At 35.3% G+C, this 17619-nt stretch overlaps 1 protein-coding gene across 1 annotated transcript in view; it reads left to right on the plus strand.

Annotated features, from left to right (window-relative positions):
• Positions 1-17619, plus strand: part of LOC134529473 (twitchin) — a 547023-nt gene that overhangs the window by 455039 nt on the left and 74365 nt on the right. The window contains exons 115-119 of the mRNA XM_063363606.1: positions 494-790; positions 1575-1769; positions 2821-3008; positions 6907-7182; positions 12909-13184. Of these exons, the coding sequence (XP_063219676.1) occupies positions 494-790; positions 1575-1769; positions 2821-3008; positions 6907-7182; positions 12909-13184 (1232 nt within the window). The remainder of the gene's footprint in view (positions 1-493; positions 791-1574; positions 1770-2820; positions 3009-6906; positions 7183-12908; positions 13185-17619) is intronic.

Below are 17619 nucleotides of genomic sequence, written 5' to 3' on the forward strand. Positions count from 1 at the left end.
TATTATGGTATTTATTATGGTGTTAGTAAAAATGATGTTTTCAAGTTTCATTTGAAGAAATGTATTTTTTTTTTGTTTCTGTTTTCTTGTTTATCTAACTATGTATTTTTACTATTGTTTAAGGAGTTAAAATATGTATTGTATTAATTCAAATTTAAAACCTTAACATTACAAAAGCCTTGAAAAAACTTACATAAATCTTTCTACTTTTATATTAATTGTGTACAAATTAATAAATAAATAAAGATATATCAATAAATAGTGTATCCCTAAACAGTAGGTAGTAAATTATAAAATCTCACATTCTGTGTACTATGTACTGTAGTCTGCATATAGTGTTACTTTTTTGTACACTAGTGACATAAAAATATCAAATAGGCTTGTCTATAGTTAAAATAAAAGTATTTTTTTTTTATTGTGTTATAAAATATTAATAAAAATTACAAAATTGTCATAATATGAATAACCCATCATTGTGTGTGGATGTTTGCAGGCTATGTGGTTGAAATGGCTGAGTTTGGTCTGGACAACTGGAGAACTGTTCCGGGCTATTGTCCTAAGCCAAATTTTACTGTCAAGTCTCTGCACGAAGGCAAGCGGTACGTGTTCCGAGTCAGAGCAGAAAATATCTACGGGCTCTCTGAGCCACTGGAAGGGAAACCAGTTGTGGCGAAATGTCCGTTCGATCCTCCAGACGCACCGAGCCAGCCAGAGGTTACTGGCTATGGCCCGACAAATTGCAGCTTGACCTGGAACCCGCCCACGGAAACTGGCGGGAAGCCAATCACAGGTAAATTGTGTGTGTAATGTTTTTCAATGTACTACCATAGATATTGTTTTCAAATTTGGCATTCTAATTTATGGGTGGAATAAAATTTTTTCTTAATAATCCATACTTCACTTTAATAAAAAATGTGTGGGCAAGTGTTTGCAAAAGTGTGTGCAAGTGTGTGCAAGTGTTTGCAAAATTGTGTGCAAGTGTGTGAAAGTGTGGGCATGTGTGTGCAAAAGAGTGAGCAAGTGTGGGCAAGGTGTGCAAAAGTGTGTACCAGTATGTGAAAATGTGTGCAAGTGTGTGCAAAAGTGTGTGGAAGTGTGTGATAAAGTTTGTGCGTGCTGTCTCCTTTGCTGGTTCACCCACCACGTGCCTTACTAATCTCCGCCTCTCACAGTTCCCCCACTACATACTTAGCAATTTCCCCCACGCGAACGGAATTTTCATTACGCTCAAAAATTTGTACACCCTCAGCAAAGAAGTTTCACTTCAAAAATATTTTGGATATAAAACAATTTTTTTAAGAAAATGCTCAAGAACTTTTTTTTTTTTCAATATAAATAACATCTGGCTGGGGTATACAAAAATAAGGCTGTTTCTTGACAAAAATGTATTTTTATCCTTGTGTTAATTTCTTGCAGAAATACAAGTGTTCTAAAAATTTTGTTCACGAAGAAGTACAATTCATTGAAAATTGATCATAATTTAATGGTAAATTTCCAGTACAATCACTTTTAGTTTTTTGTTTAGGAGAAAAAAGGATTTAGTAAAAGTAACACTAAAACTCTTATATTTTAAGGCTACTATGTGGAGAAACGTGAGCGCGGAGGTGAATGGATAAAGGCCAACAACTATCCTACTCCAAACACGAGCTACACCGTTCAAGACTTGCGGGAAGGATCTCGCTACGAGTTCAGGGTCATTGCAGTAAACGAAGCTGGCCCTGGAAAACCAAGCAAACCCACTGATCCCATTACGGCTGAGTTCCAGAGAAGTAAGTTTCCACTATATTGATTTCAATGTAGCATATCTTATTTATCCTCTGTGCACTTATAAAACTCTGAAACATAATTTAGAATACACATTTAATTATTTTCAGTTTAGCCAAGCCTCCTTTTTTGGATTTTTTTATCTTTTGGTACTTTCAAATTGTTATTAAGAGACATGTTGAAAATGAGCCAATATAAGTTTAATTGTATACATTATACAATTGTAGGAACACATCTATAATGAACTTCTAGTGTAAATGAACATCTAATGTATATGAACTTCTATAATGTAGTCAAAAAAAAATTATAACAATGAATACATGCCTATGTTTTTACAAACAGCAGATAACATGTAGCAAATATCTGCCTGTTGCAACAAAACATCATACCCATTTTTTTCATGGCAAAGAATTTGTGCTAAACCAAAATTATGTCACTGAAGTGCAATAATCCTACATACTTAGGAACATTTATGGCTGAAGTAACCAAAATATTGTACCCACAACCATCTCAGATGGTCAGTGTAGAAACAGCAATGTTGGATTTCAGGCTCCATTACAGATTCAGGTTCCTGAAACACATGGTACCATGGTAGCTGAGCAGTCTGATCACTTGGCTCCTACCAAGGCGATCCGGGTTAAATTCCCGGCATGTTCGTACGGACGTTGCTGTGAGCCGGGTTGGATTTTCTCAGGATACTCTGGTTTCCCCCACCTTTTCTCTCCATCAGTGCTCTATTCTCACACTCTTGAATGATGTCAATGTCGGTGACACGTGAAGCCCTTACAGCCATTCTTTCTTAGAACTGCGTAAACTATGTTTTTGGAATGTTCTGTTTTTTCCCAACTATAATTTGTTTGCTAGTACTGAATTTTTATTTTTCCTTCTTTGCAAGCCTATTAAACCACTTTTCTGTAGTTTTTTTGTCGGCTCATTTCACTTTGGGCACGGCGAATAAGGCCAAGTCTTAAAAACAAAACTACTACCAATGCTTATTATAAAAAAATACAGAGACTACTTCAGTAACAATCGGGGGACTTCATTTGAAACTTGCAGGGAAACCAGACGCACCGGAGCCGCCGAAAGCAGACCGCATCACAAAGGACAGCGTCACACTATCCTGGAGACCACCCCGCAATGACGGGGGTGGCAAGATAAAGGGCTACATCATCCAGAAGAAGAAGAAGGGTGATCCAGATTGGAGCGATGTAAACACCTCGCCCGTGCCTGTCAATGTGTACAAGGTATGTGCCAAGCTGTCACAAGTCAGATACCTGTGTCTAACGTGGCCAGACTAAAGTTAAAATTTAATTAAACTCATGCGACTAACACACCTATTGATGACTTAGTGTGCACACCCAAGACTAGTCTGTGGAGGTCCCATTTGGATGTAATTGTTTCTAAGAAAATTGTGACGAATAGCCCAAACCAGGCAAAAGTGCCTTATTTAAACTTTTAGGATTACTGAAATGTTGGTTTATCACAAATAGTTTTTTCACCAAGATAGTCTGCAGTCCACTGTAACCTCTTCTTTAGTCTTAGAATCAAAAGAAATATTTTTATACGGCATAATTATTTCAAGGTGAATCACAGATTTTCTGTATAGCTGTATTTTTTTTCCTCATTTGCTGACTTAATTACTGAACTAGCTTCTTGCTCCGATCAAAACCAATAGGTAAAGAAATGTAACTATGGGCAAAGTGTGCACAGCTATTCAAACAATCAAATTTTCCTACAGTAAATTAAAATTTCTACTTATGAGATTTCCTACAGTCTGCAGGTCTGTGTGTGTTTGTGCCTTCTCCCTATTTTTTTTTCACCTTTTAGAGAATAAAGGTAAAAATTTGTCAATAATTTTAACCATAGTATCTTGCCTCTTTTAAAATGCTTTATCTAAGTAGTTCTATTAAATAATTTTAATGGAATGTTATACACAGTTATTTAACAATATGTAATCATAAAAAACAATTTTTCTCTAACCATACTTGCATTGTACATGAAACCATCTGCAATTACTTTGGAAAATCCAACTCATTTAAATTACTAAAAAAAGCTATGTTTTATTGTACATTATAGTTTCCATAACCACTTAATGTTTAAACATAAAACCTTATAACGATAACCTAATTATTCTGCTTTTATTAAAATTTTCCAGAGAGTTAATATGCATTGTATGAAACTTCAAACGTATTGTGATTATATATAATTCTAATTAATATTGTGTACCAGAAAATTAAATTTTTTTTAAATATTTGTTGAAAACTAAATTCAGTTTTGAATTTCTTAACAAATGCTAACAAATCATGAATGATATTATTGAGCAAAGCTTTTATATAGCGAGTTGGCACAGTGGCTGGACACTGGACTCTCATTCTAGATAACGCAGGTTTGAATCCCGGACTATCCATCCCTTTTTCAGTTTCCCATGATTTCCCAAAATCTCTACATGCAAATGATAGAATGGTTTCTTAGTATCAGCCACGGCAGATTCCAGTCCCAATATCTCTAGTTTGTGTCATGTGTTACCAACTAATTACAGTTGAGTCCTGCTGAATGAAACTCAGCTCATTGGGACATCTGGTTAACCAGGACGGGATTTAATTACAAAATTATTACTTTTGTTACTCCTACATCAGTTTGTAGCTTAAAATCTTAGGTCTACGTATACAGTAAAATTAAATCTAAAATTAAACCACAGGCAAAGTTGTATTTATGAAAAATAAAAAATAATTATTTTATAGTTTTATTCATCTAAAACTTGCACCACATGCATTTTAAGGCAAATTCCTTTTTAATCCAGACTTTTCAGTATCCTGTCCCATCTAGTCCTGACTACTGTAACTCCACTGTACCACACTTTCCACAAAATGCTAAGCCCAAAAAAAAAAAAATTTAATCACATTCAGTAAGACTAGAGTTCAAAACTCTACACTGAAAGGATAGGAGGAGGTTTTTGCTATGAACACAGATAATCCACTAACTTTACGTTCAACAGACACATAGGCATGATAAAGCATATAAACTTTAATTCTTAAAAAAAATTTTTTTATTATTTATGTTTTTTTTTTTTTTTAAATTTTTTAATGATTGGTTAATTAATTTAAATGTAGTACTTCTTCTGAACAAATTTATACTTTAGAAGGACATTTACATCATCACTCATTGTCAAAGGAAGCATAAACACATTGACAATCTGAACTTGTTGCAATTAGCCAGTGCAAAGTCCATTTTACATTTTATGTGGCTTGTTGCAAGAAATTTTAAAATTTTATCATCAAAATTTAACATAAATTTGCTAACAACATGTTTTCTGAACAAAATTTGACCACCGACATGAATATACAAAGTCTTATTACTGCAAAAATGTCTGTTTTAGTCACATAGTAAAAGTAACGCATACGTTTTAGGAATACATGCACTCAATTCATATTCTGTGGCATTTTACAGTAATGTTGAATAATATTTTATAGAGATTTTAAAAATTTTTTCTGTATGCAGACGTCTTGAGAAAAAAATCATACTGCAAAAGAGCAAATCACTACCTTCTCAGGTGTAAAAAACACATCACCAAGCTGTGATTGACCATTGTCGTGTTTGCTGCAATATATTTGGAGTGTCGTTCGCAGGTATCTGCAACTTTATACTTCTGTGTGGGATTGAAAGTTTAAGTGAGATAAACTAGCAAGAGACTGGCAACAGTTAGATCATCTATACTAGCAAGGGAAAAAGAGGGACAAGTGTAGAAAAAGGAAGTCATTGAGCCACAATGTCAAGTCCGGACCTGCTCTCTATGCAGGTGGTGACAAGACTAGAGTAGTTCAAAACCACATCAAATACAGTTTTAAACTCTTCTTTTTATTTACCTGGGCTTATAAATTAAGGTTAACGACAATATAACCCTTATAATTAACCGTCCATAGCTAGCAAAAATATGTTCAATCTATTTTTATGCTTTTTTCTTCTATTTTTGATGGGATTTCTTGAATTAACTCTTTAAAAGCAATAAAGATTTTAATTTTTTTACATGTGAGTTAACTTGCTTTTTTTATTTATCATGTCATTTATATAACCAAATGATCAATACATCATAATTATTAAACTATATTTTAAGTATAAATTTTCAAACAAACAAGTAAAAATTATTTAACATACAGTTGAACCTCGATTATCCATGACCCGATTAACTGGGCATTCTGTTAACTGGGTTCTCAATTAAAAATTAAAAATATATTTTATTTGTTGGGAGGGGGGGGGGGGGGAACCACTTCAAGCAATGGAGGCAGTGGACACACTTATAACCTTCTTCAAGCAGAAAATTTTGATTACAACCATATTATAACTTTAAGGATTATTAAAACAGAAATAAGAAAGGTTGTTCTCACAAGTAAAAAGCAAAAATTTGTAACAGACTACTTTACTAAAACATAACAAGTACATACGTATGTACATATTTCCAGAATCATTTGTTGATTTAAGGCAAGTTATTCCTTAAATTACACAGATCTATGCATGTCAAATTGTAAATATAATTCATATTTTTCAGTGAAACTGTGTCTTTTAGGTCATTACAAATAATTTCATTCAAATATATTTTTAAAAATTAATAATTAGTGTCAGTAATACTTGTACATTTGATTTGTATAAATTATTTATGAAAATTTGTTGTATTGTATAACCTAAACACATTTGAATTTGATTATCCGTGCTATTTTGCTTATCCGTGCTGAACTTCCCCCCAATAATCACAGTTAATCAAGGTTCTACTGTACTATGCTTTCAATACCTTTAACCTGAATAGCAAAATAAAAAAATTAAGTTATAAGTATTTAAAGTTGCATATCATGCATATCTATAAAGATAAGTGCATCTGTGAAGTAAAATATCTCAAAATAATATTAAAAAATACAAAAATTAAATACAAAAAATTAATTTAGCTAAGTCAACAGTAATCAATTTTTTTTTGTTCGAAAATGAATTACTTAAATAGTTGAGTGACAGTAGGTATGGCATAAAATTACTGCTTTCACTTCACATATTTATCTTTAACTTTAAATGTCTGTTTTGAGTGCAAGAAGCAGTTAACACGTAATCCGTTTACAAAATATTAAGTTATATTACAAAGACTGGAATGTTTGCCATCAGGTGCCAGATCTGGAGGAAGGCCAAGAATACCAGTTCCGAATAAAGGCGGTGAACGACGTTGGTCCGTCAGATCCCAGCAGGCCCAGCAACAACATACTGATCGAAGAGCAGGCCAACAAGCCTGTAATGGACCTCGGCTCCATGCGTGACATCACAGTACGCGCCGGAGAGGACTTCTCCATCCACGTCCCCTACTTGGCGTTCCCGAAGCCTGTGCTTACGTGGTTCAACAATGATACCCTTCTGGACGACACAGATCCGCGAGTGTTCCAGCAGGTGAGGCGGGTAACATAATTTTAGATGGGTCAGTTGGGCCAGAAGCTGGTTTCATTACCTAGCAATCACCATGGCGTTATCGGTTGTATTAGGCAAGATCATTCATGCCTCCCGCAGTATGGTGGTGAATGTGCAACCAACACCCAGTCCTGAACCCAGGAAAAAATTGTTATCAACCTGACAATAATCAAACACGGGACTCTTGACTCACCAGCCAGAGTCTTTAACAACTGCCCCAACAAATCGGACTCCACAATAAAGACCCCACCATACATATTGTGGTGACAAAAAATTGTTTTTGTAGTGTCCACAAATTGGCTTATTAGTAAGCAGTAGCTAGGGACAAGATTTTATGGTTTTATTCCTAGGACAATTTTGTTTTCAAAACAGATTTTGGTGTTATTTTTTTTATTTTTATATATTGTCTTTATTAATTAAAAAATGTTATTATTCAACAAATATAAAACTAAAATATTTCTTAATACTTATTTTACCAATAGAGTCTTATTTTGATTGACACCTGATGCACTTAAACATTAAATCATTAGTAATAAGCAGATCTAGAACAGAACAACTCAGAAAAATTAAAATTAATCAGAAGTTTTGTGTGTTTGAAACATGTGCTATCATTAATGTAAATTTTTTAAGTGAATCAGTGAATAAGGTCTTAACAGCTCTTCCACATAGAGGTCATTAGAGATGTAGAGGGGTGATGAGACAAGAATGAAATATTGACAAAATTCAATTGAGGGGAACAAGATTAATTCAAGAAACTGCACAGACATACAGCAATGCCCGCAAGTTTCCCACTTACAAAAATCCCGTTTTGACCCCATCGGAATCGAACCTGGATTACATTGGTGCAAAGGGATGATCTACCTGACATAAAAATTTCCACTCCTGACCAAGTGGGTTAAGGTGCCAGCCTACTCAGGTTGTGTTCAAATTGGTAGATTTTGTACAAAAATGGTTGCTAAGTTTATTTTTTAATTTGCTACATAACTTGCTCTTTTTTTTGTAATTTTTGAATGAAACTTTCAAAATTACAAAATTAAAAATAACAAATTCACCATGTTGCTTGAAACCTTTATAATATAATAAAAATGTGGGTGTGTTATCGACTTATTTAAAACTTAAAAATGAAGCATGGTGATCAAAAGTTTAACCATACTTCTTGTTAAAGTAATTACTTTACACGAAAATAATTTGTTTAGTGAGTTTCAGTTACGTCTCAGGCATTTTAGAGATATATTTTCCTAACATAGCACATGTTATAAATCCATCTGTATGACAGGTTGCTTCAACATTCAAAAGTTCTAATGAAAGTTAAACAAATAAATGCTCAGTGGATCCAAATTAAAACCTACCTAATCATAAATTCCAGAATTATAAATTCACCATTTCAAACATGGGGCTTCAGATAACAATAAGGCATAAATTAATTTTAAAAAATTTTATGGACAAATTCCATAGCTGGTTTACTCTGGATGTCATAGAAAAACCTCAAGAATGGACAAAAAATATGAATACATAAACACACTGGAAACAAGACAAAATCAACTGGTGTCAAATTTAAAATGCCTAGACAACAAAGTAATTCCTTTTCTATGTGCATTAAAGAGCACAAAAGCAACATAAAGAAAGGTGAAGCTCAAAAATGTAGACTTGCTGAACATGCCTGGGACAGCAGTCATAAAATATATTGGGACAATGCTACTCCACTCATACACAAAAAAACACCTTCTTAAAAGGAAACTTAATGAATCAGTATTTATAGTCAGCAATAACAATGTTATCATTCAACAAAATATTTTTATTTATTTATTTATACATTGTCTTATGCACATCAACACTCATTATGAGATTGCAAGAATGTGATCAACACACAAAGGACAAACAATTACAATAAAAATACAATACAAATAAAACCACTATACACTTAGGACGTAACAAACAATGAACAAGATACCATGATAATCATGAAATAAAAAATTTAGAACATTAAAAGGATAAAAATATTCATCTATAATGAACTTTTGTCTTAAACAATTAATGATAATGTTTATATTTGTTAGGACTAATATAATAAGTTACTTTTATGTTATCTATTAATTTTAGTAATAAAATTTTTTTAAATTGGTTATAAGACTGAATAAAATATGATTATTCATTTTTAAGGTACATAAAGATGCAGTTAAATGGCTGTGAAAATTAGGGACCTTAGGCCATTGTTATCTAACAAAAATTGACATTTAATTTTGGAATTACAAATAGTGAAGCTAAGTACATTCTCCGGACAGAGAGAGAAACTAAATTTGGGTGAGAAAATTGTTTATCAATAATAAATTTAGATAGTTATTTCTAATATTTTCAATCTTATTACAGTTAGCTGTATAATTACTATTCCAAATTATTGAGGAATATTCAAGTTTAGATTTAAGTAATGTAAAAAAAAGTGACAGAAAAGAGTCAACAGTCGTTGGAAGATTGCAGGACATAAATAATTTCAAAATATTGAGCTAAGACATTTGATAATAGATTTGGATAATAGATACGGAACCATTCACATCTAATGAGTATTGTTCATTGTAAAAAATTTTCATTATACACACATAAACTCTTATATACACTGTCAATAAGGAAAGTGGTAGAACTCATATGAACCTTCATTTTCTAGTGTCCGCTATCATTCTGTTTGTGCCTGATGATGGGAGCAGATCTCACAGTTCCTGACATGTCGCAACTGTTTTGTTGTAGGAAGCCTACTGTGTTTCTCTGTGGTGTCGTCATTGTGTTGTCCAGAATATTTGTTAAGTTTCCTCACTGGGTTCATCTGCATCCATGTGTTGTCACTGTGTTGTTCAGATTATCTGTTTAGTATCATCGTTGAATGTCTCTTTGTTGCTGTGTTGTCCAAGCTGGGTGTTTGTCTCTATTTACAGTTCTTGTTGCAACTTTCTTGTCATCAGACCACTGTGTTCTTCTGTGATGTAATTTATTAAATAAGTTTCATTTAATTTTTTCAGACTAAATTACTTCTATGGAATTCTCTGTGCTGTCTAGGCATTTGACGTTTGACATCTGTTAATTTTGGCTTGTTCTCCGTGTATTTAGATAGACATCTTTGTTGTTCATTCTTGAGGTTTTTGTATGACATCCAGTGTAAACCAGCAGTGGTGTGTGTATGAAATTGCAAAAATAATTCATAAGTTACATTCCCTACAAAATCAGGATATTTTTATAACCTATTTATAGACATGTGAGTTAGAATAAGCATGTGTTAGATGGAAGGTTAGTGTGGAAAGTTATATGCTAGCTAGCTTCCATGGTTTCTGGTATGGAATGTTCAACGAGAGTTTTAGTAGCTCACTGGTGGTTTTTTTGTGAAAGTTTTAGTTTTTGGTCAATGTTTCTTAATATTATTTTGTACAAGGTAGAAATTTTAGCCAATCAAATGATCGCTAATTGATAATGCTAACAATAAAGGATGTAGTTGGATTGATCAGTGTAGTTTTCAATACTGAAAAATGTGATCACATTAAAATGTGTAGTATCATGAGAAAGTTGTCGTAAAATTAATATTTTTATATGATTGAATTTCGAATTACCACAATAAATAAACTAAGCTGCAAGAATAAATTGAATTTGCAGAAGCTGTATGTGGGTTATTGTGTAGTGCACAGGCCTGTGCAGAGGTTTCTTAGAGCATGGGACAAACAACAGAAAAAAATCCTACATTTTCAGTTATTAATAATCAAAATTTTTGAACTACATCGGTAATAACATGGACTGTATATATGGACCTATTGGAAAGGAAGTGGTGTTAGTCACAAGTGTATTGTTTTTAGATAACAGAGATTTTGCATATGCATTTACTGGTAAATCTGGTGTATGGTAATAGCATTTGGAAACGATTTTGATGCTTTAGTAAATTGTTGACTAACTTAATTGTAAGAATAAATAACAATCTGTTTATTTAAGGTGCAAACTTATATCTTGAATTTTTTGTCTTTAATCTCTCTCATTCAAATGGCCTCATATGTATTTACATTCCTCATGTGATACACTTTGTGTACTCTGTAATACAGTCCACATCAGTCGCTGCCCGAATAAAGGGTCTAAAATCCCAGTTTTTTGATTCGTTCAGCATTTTTTGAAGTTGTTCCCTCAATAAAACCAAATAAGTTTGTAAATACTGTTTGTAAATACATATTTTTTATAATTTTTATCATACGTTTATTTGACTCGTCGGGTCTTTTAACTAAAGGAGGAAGGCAGATTGCACACATTTACCCATTCCCCTGCCTCCTCCTCTAATCGGGCCTGGCAATAGATACTTGGGTATAATCTCAAGTGGCAGTTCTAGTGGAAAGAAGCTGTACAATACTTTTCACACATAATTGTAATATGCTCTAATGATGGCCCAAACATTAACCAATTTTGCTTTTGTTTCATAATTTTAATACTTCCAAAATATTTCTCACTAAATATTAACACATATATGGCTTATAAGTCCCTATGCTGGGCATCTTAGATATTAATTAGGTATCTGTTCATTGTGATAATAATTCTGACAGCTTATGTATGGAATGTAGAAGTAAGCCAATGTAATTACAACCTTAAAATACCTACATTTATGTGGAGCACATGTCCCATAAAGCAAAATTTTCACACACATTTCTGTAATTTCAAACAAACATTAAAATGTTTCAGTAAGATCACAAAAAATTTCTGAGACATACCTACCTGAAATGATGTGAGCTCAGATTATTTAGAGATGTTGATTTATCGTTGGAAATTTAATGATTTGTTATACTACAATACACTTTGTCTATGTTTACATTTTTTAACTTTTATTGGTTCTGATCTGCAAGGGAAACTTGTTCCACATTAAACTCAGCAAGTGAGAGAACACACATTGTAATACAGAAGGTTACTAATTTACTCTAAAATAACTACATCATGTAAAAAAATATTTGTTACAATCATAAAAGTAGACTTGCAGACTATCTTGACGGAATCATCTTCATGATAAATCATAATCTCTAACCATAATTGTAGAGCTGGCAAAAACAACCATAGTCCAAAATTAAAATTTTTCAGGAGAAGCAAAAAAAATTTCTCATTTGCTCATTAGTACTTAAAGGATGTGAAATATATACTGTAACATAAATAATACTTCCTTATTCCCCTTTGATGTTTTAATCATCACTACTATGCAAATGTAGTCAAACAATTAGGCTTGAAACTTTTTTGATTCTGGACTTAAGTGGTTTTTGCGGGGAAAAAATTTGTCAGAGTCAATAAAAATGAAAAGAATATTATTTTTTGATTGATTATTTATACTTGGGAAGTAGTTGAAAACCAACAAGTAAACAACTCAAATTTATAAAAGGGTTGGCAACATGTGTTTGATAGCATATATATAAATTAATAATTTACATATAGTAACGACAATCATTATTTTTGCTTTAAATATTGTGGACAATGATTATTTTTTTCCTAGAATATTGTTAACAATGGTTATCTTTACTTAAAATTCTGCGAACAATTGGTTATTTTTGCTGAATATATGAAAAAAATGGTTGTTTTTGCTTTTCTAACAGTTGGTTCTATGCATGCCCACGAGAGATCACCACAGGATCGACCAAAAAATGTAATTTTTTTTGACTGTGTTTGTTTTTGCTGGAAGCTCTTTAATAATAAGATTTATTGTTGTACCATAGCTGTCGGACGATGCTGCGAGCATCGTGGTGAAGAACTCGAAGAGGTCAGACAGCGGCCAGTACAGGCTGCAGCTGCGCAACAACGCTGGGTTCGACACGGCGACCGTGAACGTGCGGGTCCTGGACCGACCAGGCCCCCCGGAGAACCTGCGGGCGGACGAGTTTGCCGGCGATGCCCTCACTCTGTACTGGAGCCCACCCAAGGACAACGGTGGCGCCGACATCACCAACTACGTGGTGGAGAGGAAAGAACCCAAATCTCCGACGTGGTCCAAGGCAAAGTTACATTTTTTAAAAAAATTTTTGGCTCAATTTGTTGATAGCAGGGTCATTACACTGTTATTAATAATAGTAAATAACTGGTTTTTCAATGAATAATGCACCAGATAACAGGACCTTCGTATAAACTACTCTTTCGTCTGGCTTCCAAGCTCTGGGTTCTGTTGTAATCACTATAAATATGCTTGTAGAAGGAATAAGAGGGTGTTGCTGTACACTTCAATTTTTTTTTTAATACAGCCAAAAACATTATAATGAGTTCATGTACCAAGTAAGTAAACTCAGTACTGTTAGGTTCTTTATTCCTGTTCCCAAAGGAAATAACACACTCGTCAACACATCACAAAACCACCATCTTGGCCCGTTATACACCACCTTTCTAGTCCGCCCTTGCTGCCAACCGTTATACATCACAATCCCATCCTTCCTTATGAGGTTGAGATCAAATGATCTCCAAAATACATAGTACAGTTGTATATTACCCTACTAAAAATACATATTACATGACAAGTTGCATTTCTCAACAATCACAAATAATGTTACAAATCTAACCTTACTGGAGGTTTCACTAATTGTGTTGACCGTCTGTCTGGTCTAGGTCTGCTTGCCCCTTGCACTGAAGTGGGGGATACAAAGCCTTTGAAGGGTGGACTATGGCTATCTTCTCTAAGTAGTCCTGAGGAAGACAGCTCTTTCGGTATTCCTTCCTTAGGCACCACCTTTGTGGCAACCCTCCCCCTCACTTCGTCATCAATTCCTTCCCCACTACCACGCTTTGATGTTGCCCAGTTTCCTAACTTAGGCCCCCATGCCAGTGTGTCACTAACCACATTGTTTGACACTACTGGATGTCTACAATCTGGAAACTGTGATTTCCGGATTTGATCCACATGCACTATCCTATTTCTTTGGTTACTTCCCCATAACACCAAATATGTCAATGAACTTAAGACTTTTACAATTCTACTTGGAACACATTTCCATACTTTATCTCCTATTGTTTTCACTAGGACCTTTTCCCCTACTTCATATAAAGGAACACCATCCTTTATTGGTTGCCTTCGTTCACACTTTTTGGTTTTATTTTTATCAGGTTTTAACATGCTCAGCTTGGTTCTGGGTTTTGTTTTAAAGATCACTTCCGCCGGGGTCTGTCCCGTTACTGTACAAGGAGTATTTCGGTAAACAAACAAGAACTCTTCTAACCTATGGTGGATGTTTACATGCTTATTTTTGAGTGTTCCATCAATGACCTGTTTCTTCAATGCCTGTTTTAATGTTTGAACCCCCCGTTCTGCTAGTCCATTCGATTTGGGATGATACGGTGGGCTTTTCAACACCTGTATGCCATTTCCTTTACAAAAGGATATGAAGTCTTCAGAGTTAAAGGGAGGCCCATTGTCAGAGACAATAGCACCTGGAATTCCAAAAATGGCAAAACATCAACGTAACCTTTCAATGACCTTCCCCGCTGATGTAGTACTCATGACCCAGGCACTCACCCACTTAGAAAAGTGATCACATAGAATGAGTATTTTTTCTCCTCCTTGGTCCAAGAAATCCAAATGAATTCGCTCCCATACTGAATAAGTTTGAGGCCAGGTCATTGTTGGAATCTCCTTGCGCATATTCTGTGTACATTGGCAGGCTTCACAAGTCTGCACTCTATTTTGAATGTCCTGGTCAACACCAGGCCACCAAACCATACCACGTGCTAACAGTTTCATTCTCACAATTCCTGGATGTTGATCATGTAGCATTTCAATGACTTTCTCTTGTAGCTGTTTTGGTATAATTATTCTATTTCCCCACATAAGGCATCCTTGTTGTAACGACAGTTCATGCCTCCTCATGAAGAATGGCTTCAAGTTTGGATCTGATAACCTATCTGTCCATCCATGTTTTGTGAGTTCTATTACCTTTGCTACTCCTACATCCTGACGTTGAGCTTCACAAACATCATCTGTATTGAGGGGTAAATCAGGAATGTTTGTGAAAGCAAAAATGCCGTTATCTATGCTCCCCGGCAGGGGCAACCTAGATAAGGCATCTGCATTAGCCATTAATGATCCTTGTCTGTACTCAAGTTTATAATTATAAGCTGCTAAGATAACTGCCCATCTCTGAAGCCGTGTATGTGCTAAGGTAGGAATGGCCTGATCATGGCCCAACAGTCTCTTTAAAGGTTGATGATCTGTCACCAGTACAAACTGATGACCATAAATGTACTTGTGGAAACGTTTTACCGCAAACATTATGGCTAACGCTTCCCTGTCGATTTGTGAATAGTTTTGCTCTGCCTTTGAAAGTGTGCTCGATGCAAAAAGCACAGGTTTGTCATTCCCCTCTATCCTATGGCTTAACACAGCACCAACTCCATATGGGGATGCATCACATGCCACCACAATTTGAGCTGTTGGGTTAAAGTGCGTTAATACCTGATTGGATGTTAACATTTGCTTCGCTGCCTCAAAGGCTGTTTGGCACTCTGCATTCCAAATCCACTTGCTGCCACATTTAGTCAAGTCATATAGGGGTTTCATCTTACTGGACAGCATAGGTAAAAACTTATGGTAGAACTGCAGCAGACCCAGAAAGGATTTTAACTGTGTTACATTTAAAGGTCTGGCTGCTTGTGTAATGGCTTCAGTCTTTTCATCGGTAGGATGAACTCCATACTCATCTATCTTATGCCCTAAATATTCTACTGACTCACCATAGAAGCGGCATTTCGACAGGTTAACTCTAATATTATGATCATTTAACCGCTCTAGTACAGCAAATACTTTTTGCTTGCAATCATCTATTGATGTTCCCACAATCAAAACATCATCTATGTAACATACCACCCCAGGTAATCCTTGCAGCACTCTATCCATAACGGACTGAAATATGGCTGGAGCACTAGCTACGCCATAGGGTAAACTTGTCCACTGAAACAAGCCTAGGTGAGTATTCATTGTGAGGTAAGGCCTAGATTCCTCCCCCACTTCTAACTGCTGATACGCGTTGCTCAAATCTAATACAGTGAAAATTTTACCCCCTGTTAACCCAGCAAAAATATCTTCCAATTTTGGTAGCGGGTAACAATCAACATTTAGGACTTTGTTTAAGGCCACCTTAAAATCTACACATACTCTTACACCCCCCTGTTTTTTTGGTACCACCACAATGGGACTAGCTCACTCACTATGTCTTACAGGAATAATTTTACCTACATTCTGCAAATCATGTAGCTGCTTTTCTACCTGCTCTTTAAGTGCGTAAGGCACATCATAAGCTTTGTGAAACACTGGTATTGCCTCCTCTTTGACATTCAGATGGGCCTTAAAATTACGTATGCATCCAGTAGTGTCTGCATTAAATACCCTAGGAAATCTTGTATGTACTCATTTCACTTAGTCCCGGTGTCCCCACTTCAACACATGTGCTTGATACCTCATTTGGACCCTGACCACAACCAATCAATTTACCTACGTTACTTACTGCCTCCAAGTTATTTCTCCAATCAGGTAGAATAGCATCAAGCCATTCTCTTCCCAACAGAGGCAACATGTTTGCTCTCCCTCCTATTACCACGAGGGGCAGTTGGTGCTCTCTCCCAGACTGCCCTCTTACATTTACACTGATTTGCCCCAACACTTTGACATGGTTACCAGTGACTGACTTTAATTCTAAGGCACAATGTTTAAGTACTACCCGTGGAAAATGGTCCTTGTAAGCAGAAACTGGTATGACAGATACACAAGCTCCACTATCTATCTACATTTTTATCCTTTGACCTTCTACGGAAACCACTGCAGTCAAGGGTTTATTTACACTATTGATATATACTGTTGTGTTCACGGAAGAGTTAACTTGATTAAGATGCAATGCATTAAGTTCCAAAAGCTCGTCACTAGACTCTGCCCCCAGTTCTTTCACCATACGAGAGCGACATACTTGAGCTGCGTGACCTTTCTTCCCACACGAGTAACAGGTCCACTGCCTTGCTGGACATGTCTCATGAGCATGCCTCCGTCCACATCGGAAGCAAGATGATGCTGCTCCGCTTGCCGCTGCTCCACTAGGGTGTTTGGATGTAGACCTGTATGTGGACTTGTAGTCATTATTTCTCTGCTGCCTGCCTCGCGAGTATGTTTCCTGGACTGTACCTTGTTGCTGATCTGTTACTTTGTTGACAGTTTCTGTTACGTCCATTGGCGAAGTTGGCAATGTTGGCTGGAACAACTTTGTCTGCTGTGCGGCCTGTTCCATGCTGCTGGCGATAAGGCAAGCCTTGTCAAAGTCTAGGTTAGGTTCACAGATCAGACTACGTTGTATGATTTCGGACCGCAAGCCACATACCAAACGATCCCGTAATGCTTCTTGTAGAAATTTACCAAAGTTACATGATTTTGCCAGGTTTTTTAGTTCTATTATGTATTCAGAT

The sequence above is a fragment of the Bacillus rossius genome, chromosome 2 (assembly GCF_032445375.1).
Source record: "Bacillus rossius redtenbacheri isolate Brsri chromosome 2, Brsri_v3, whole genome shotgun sequence".
NCBI lineage: Eukaryota > Metazoa > Arthropoda > Insecta > Phasmatodea > Bacillidae > Bacillus > Bacillus rossius.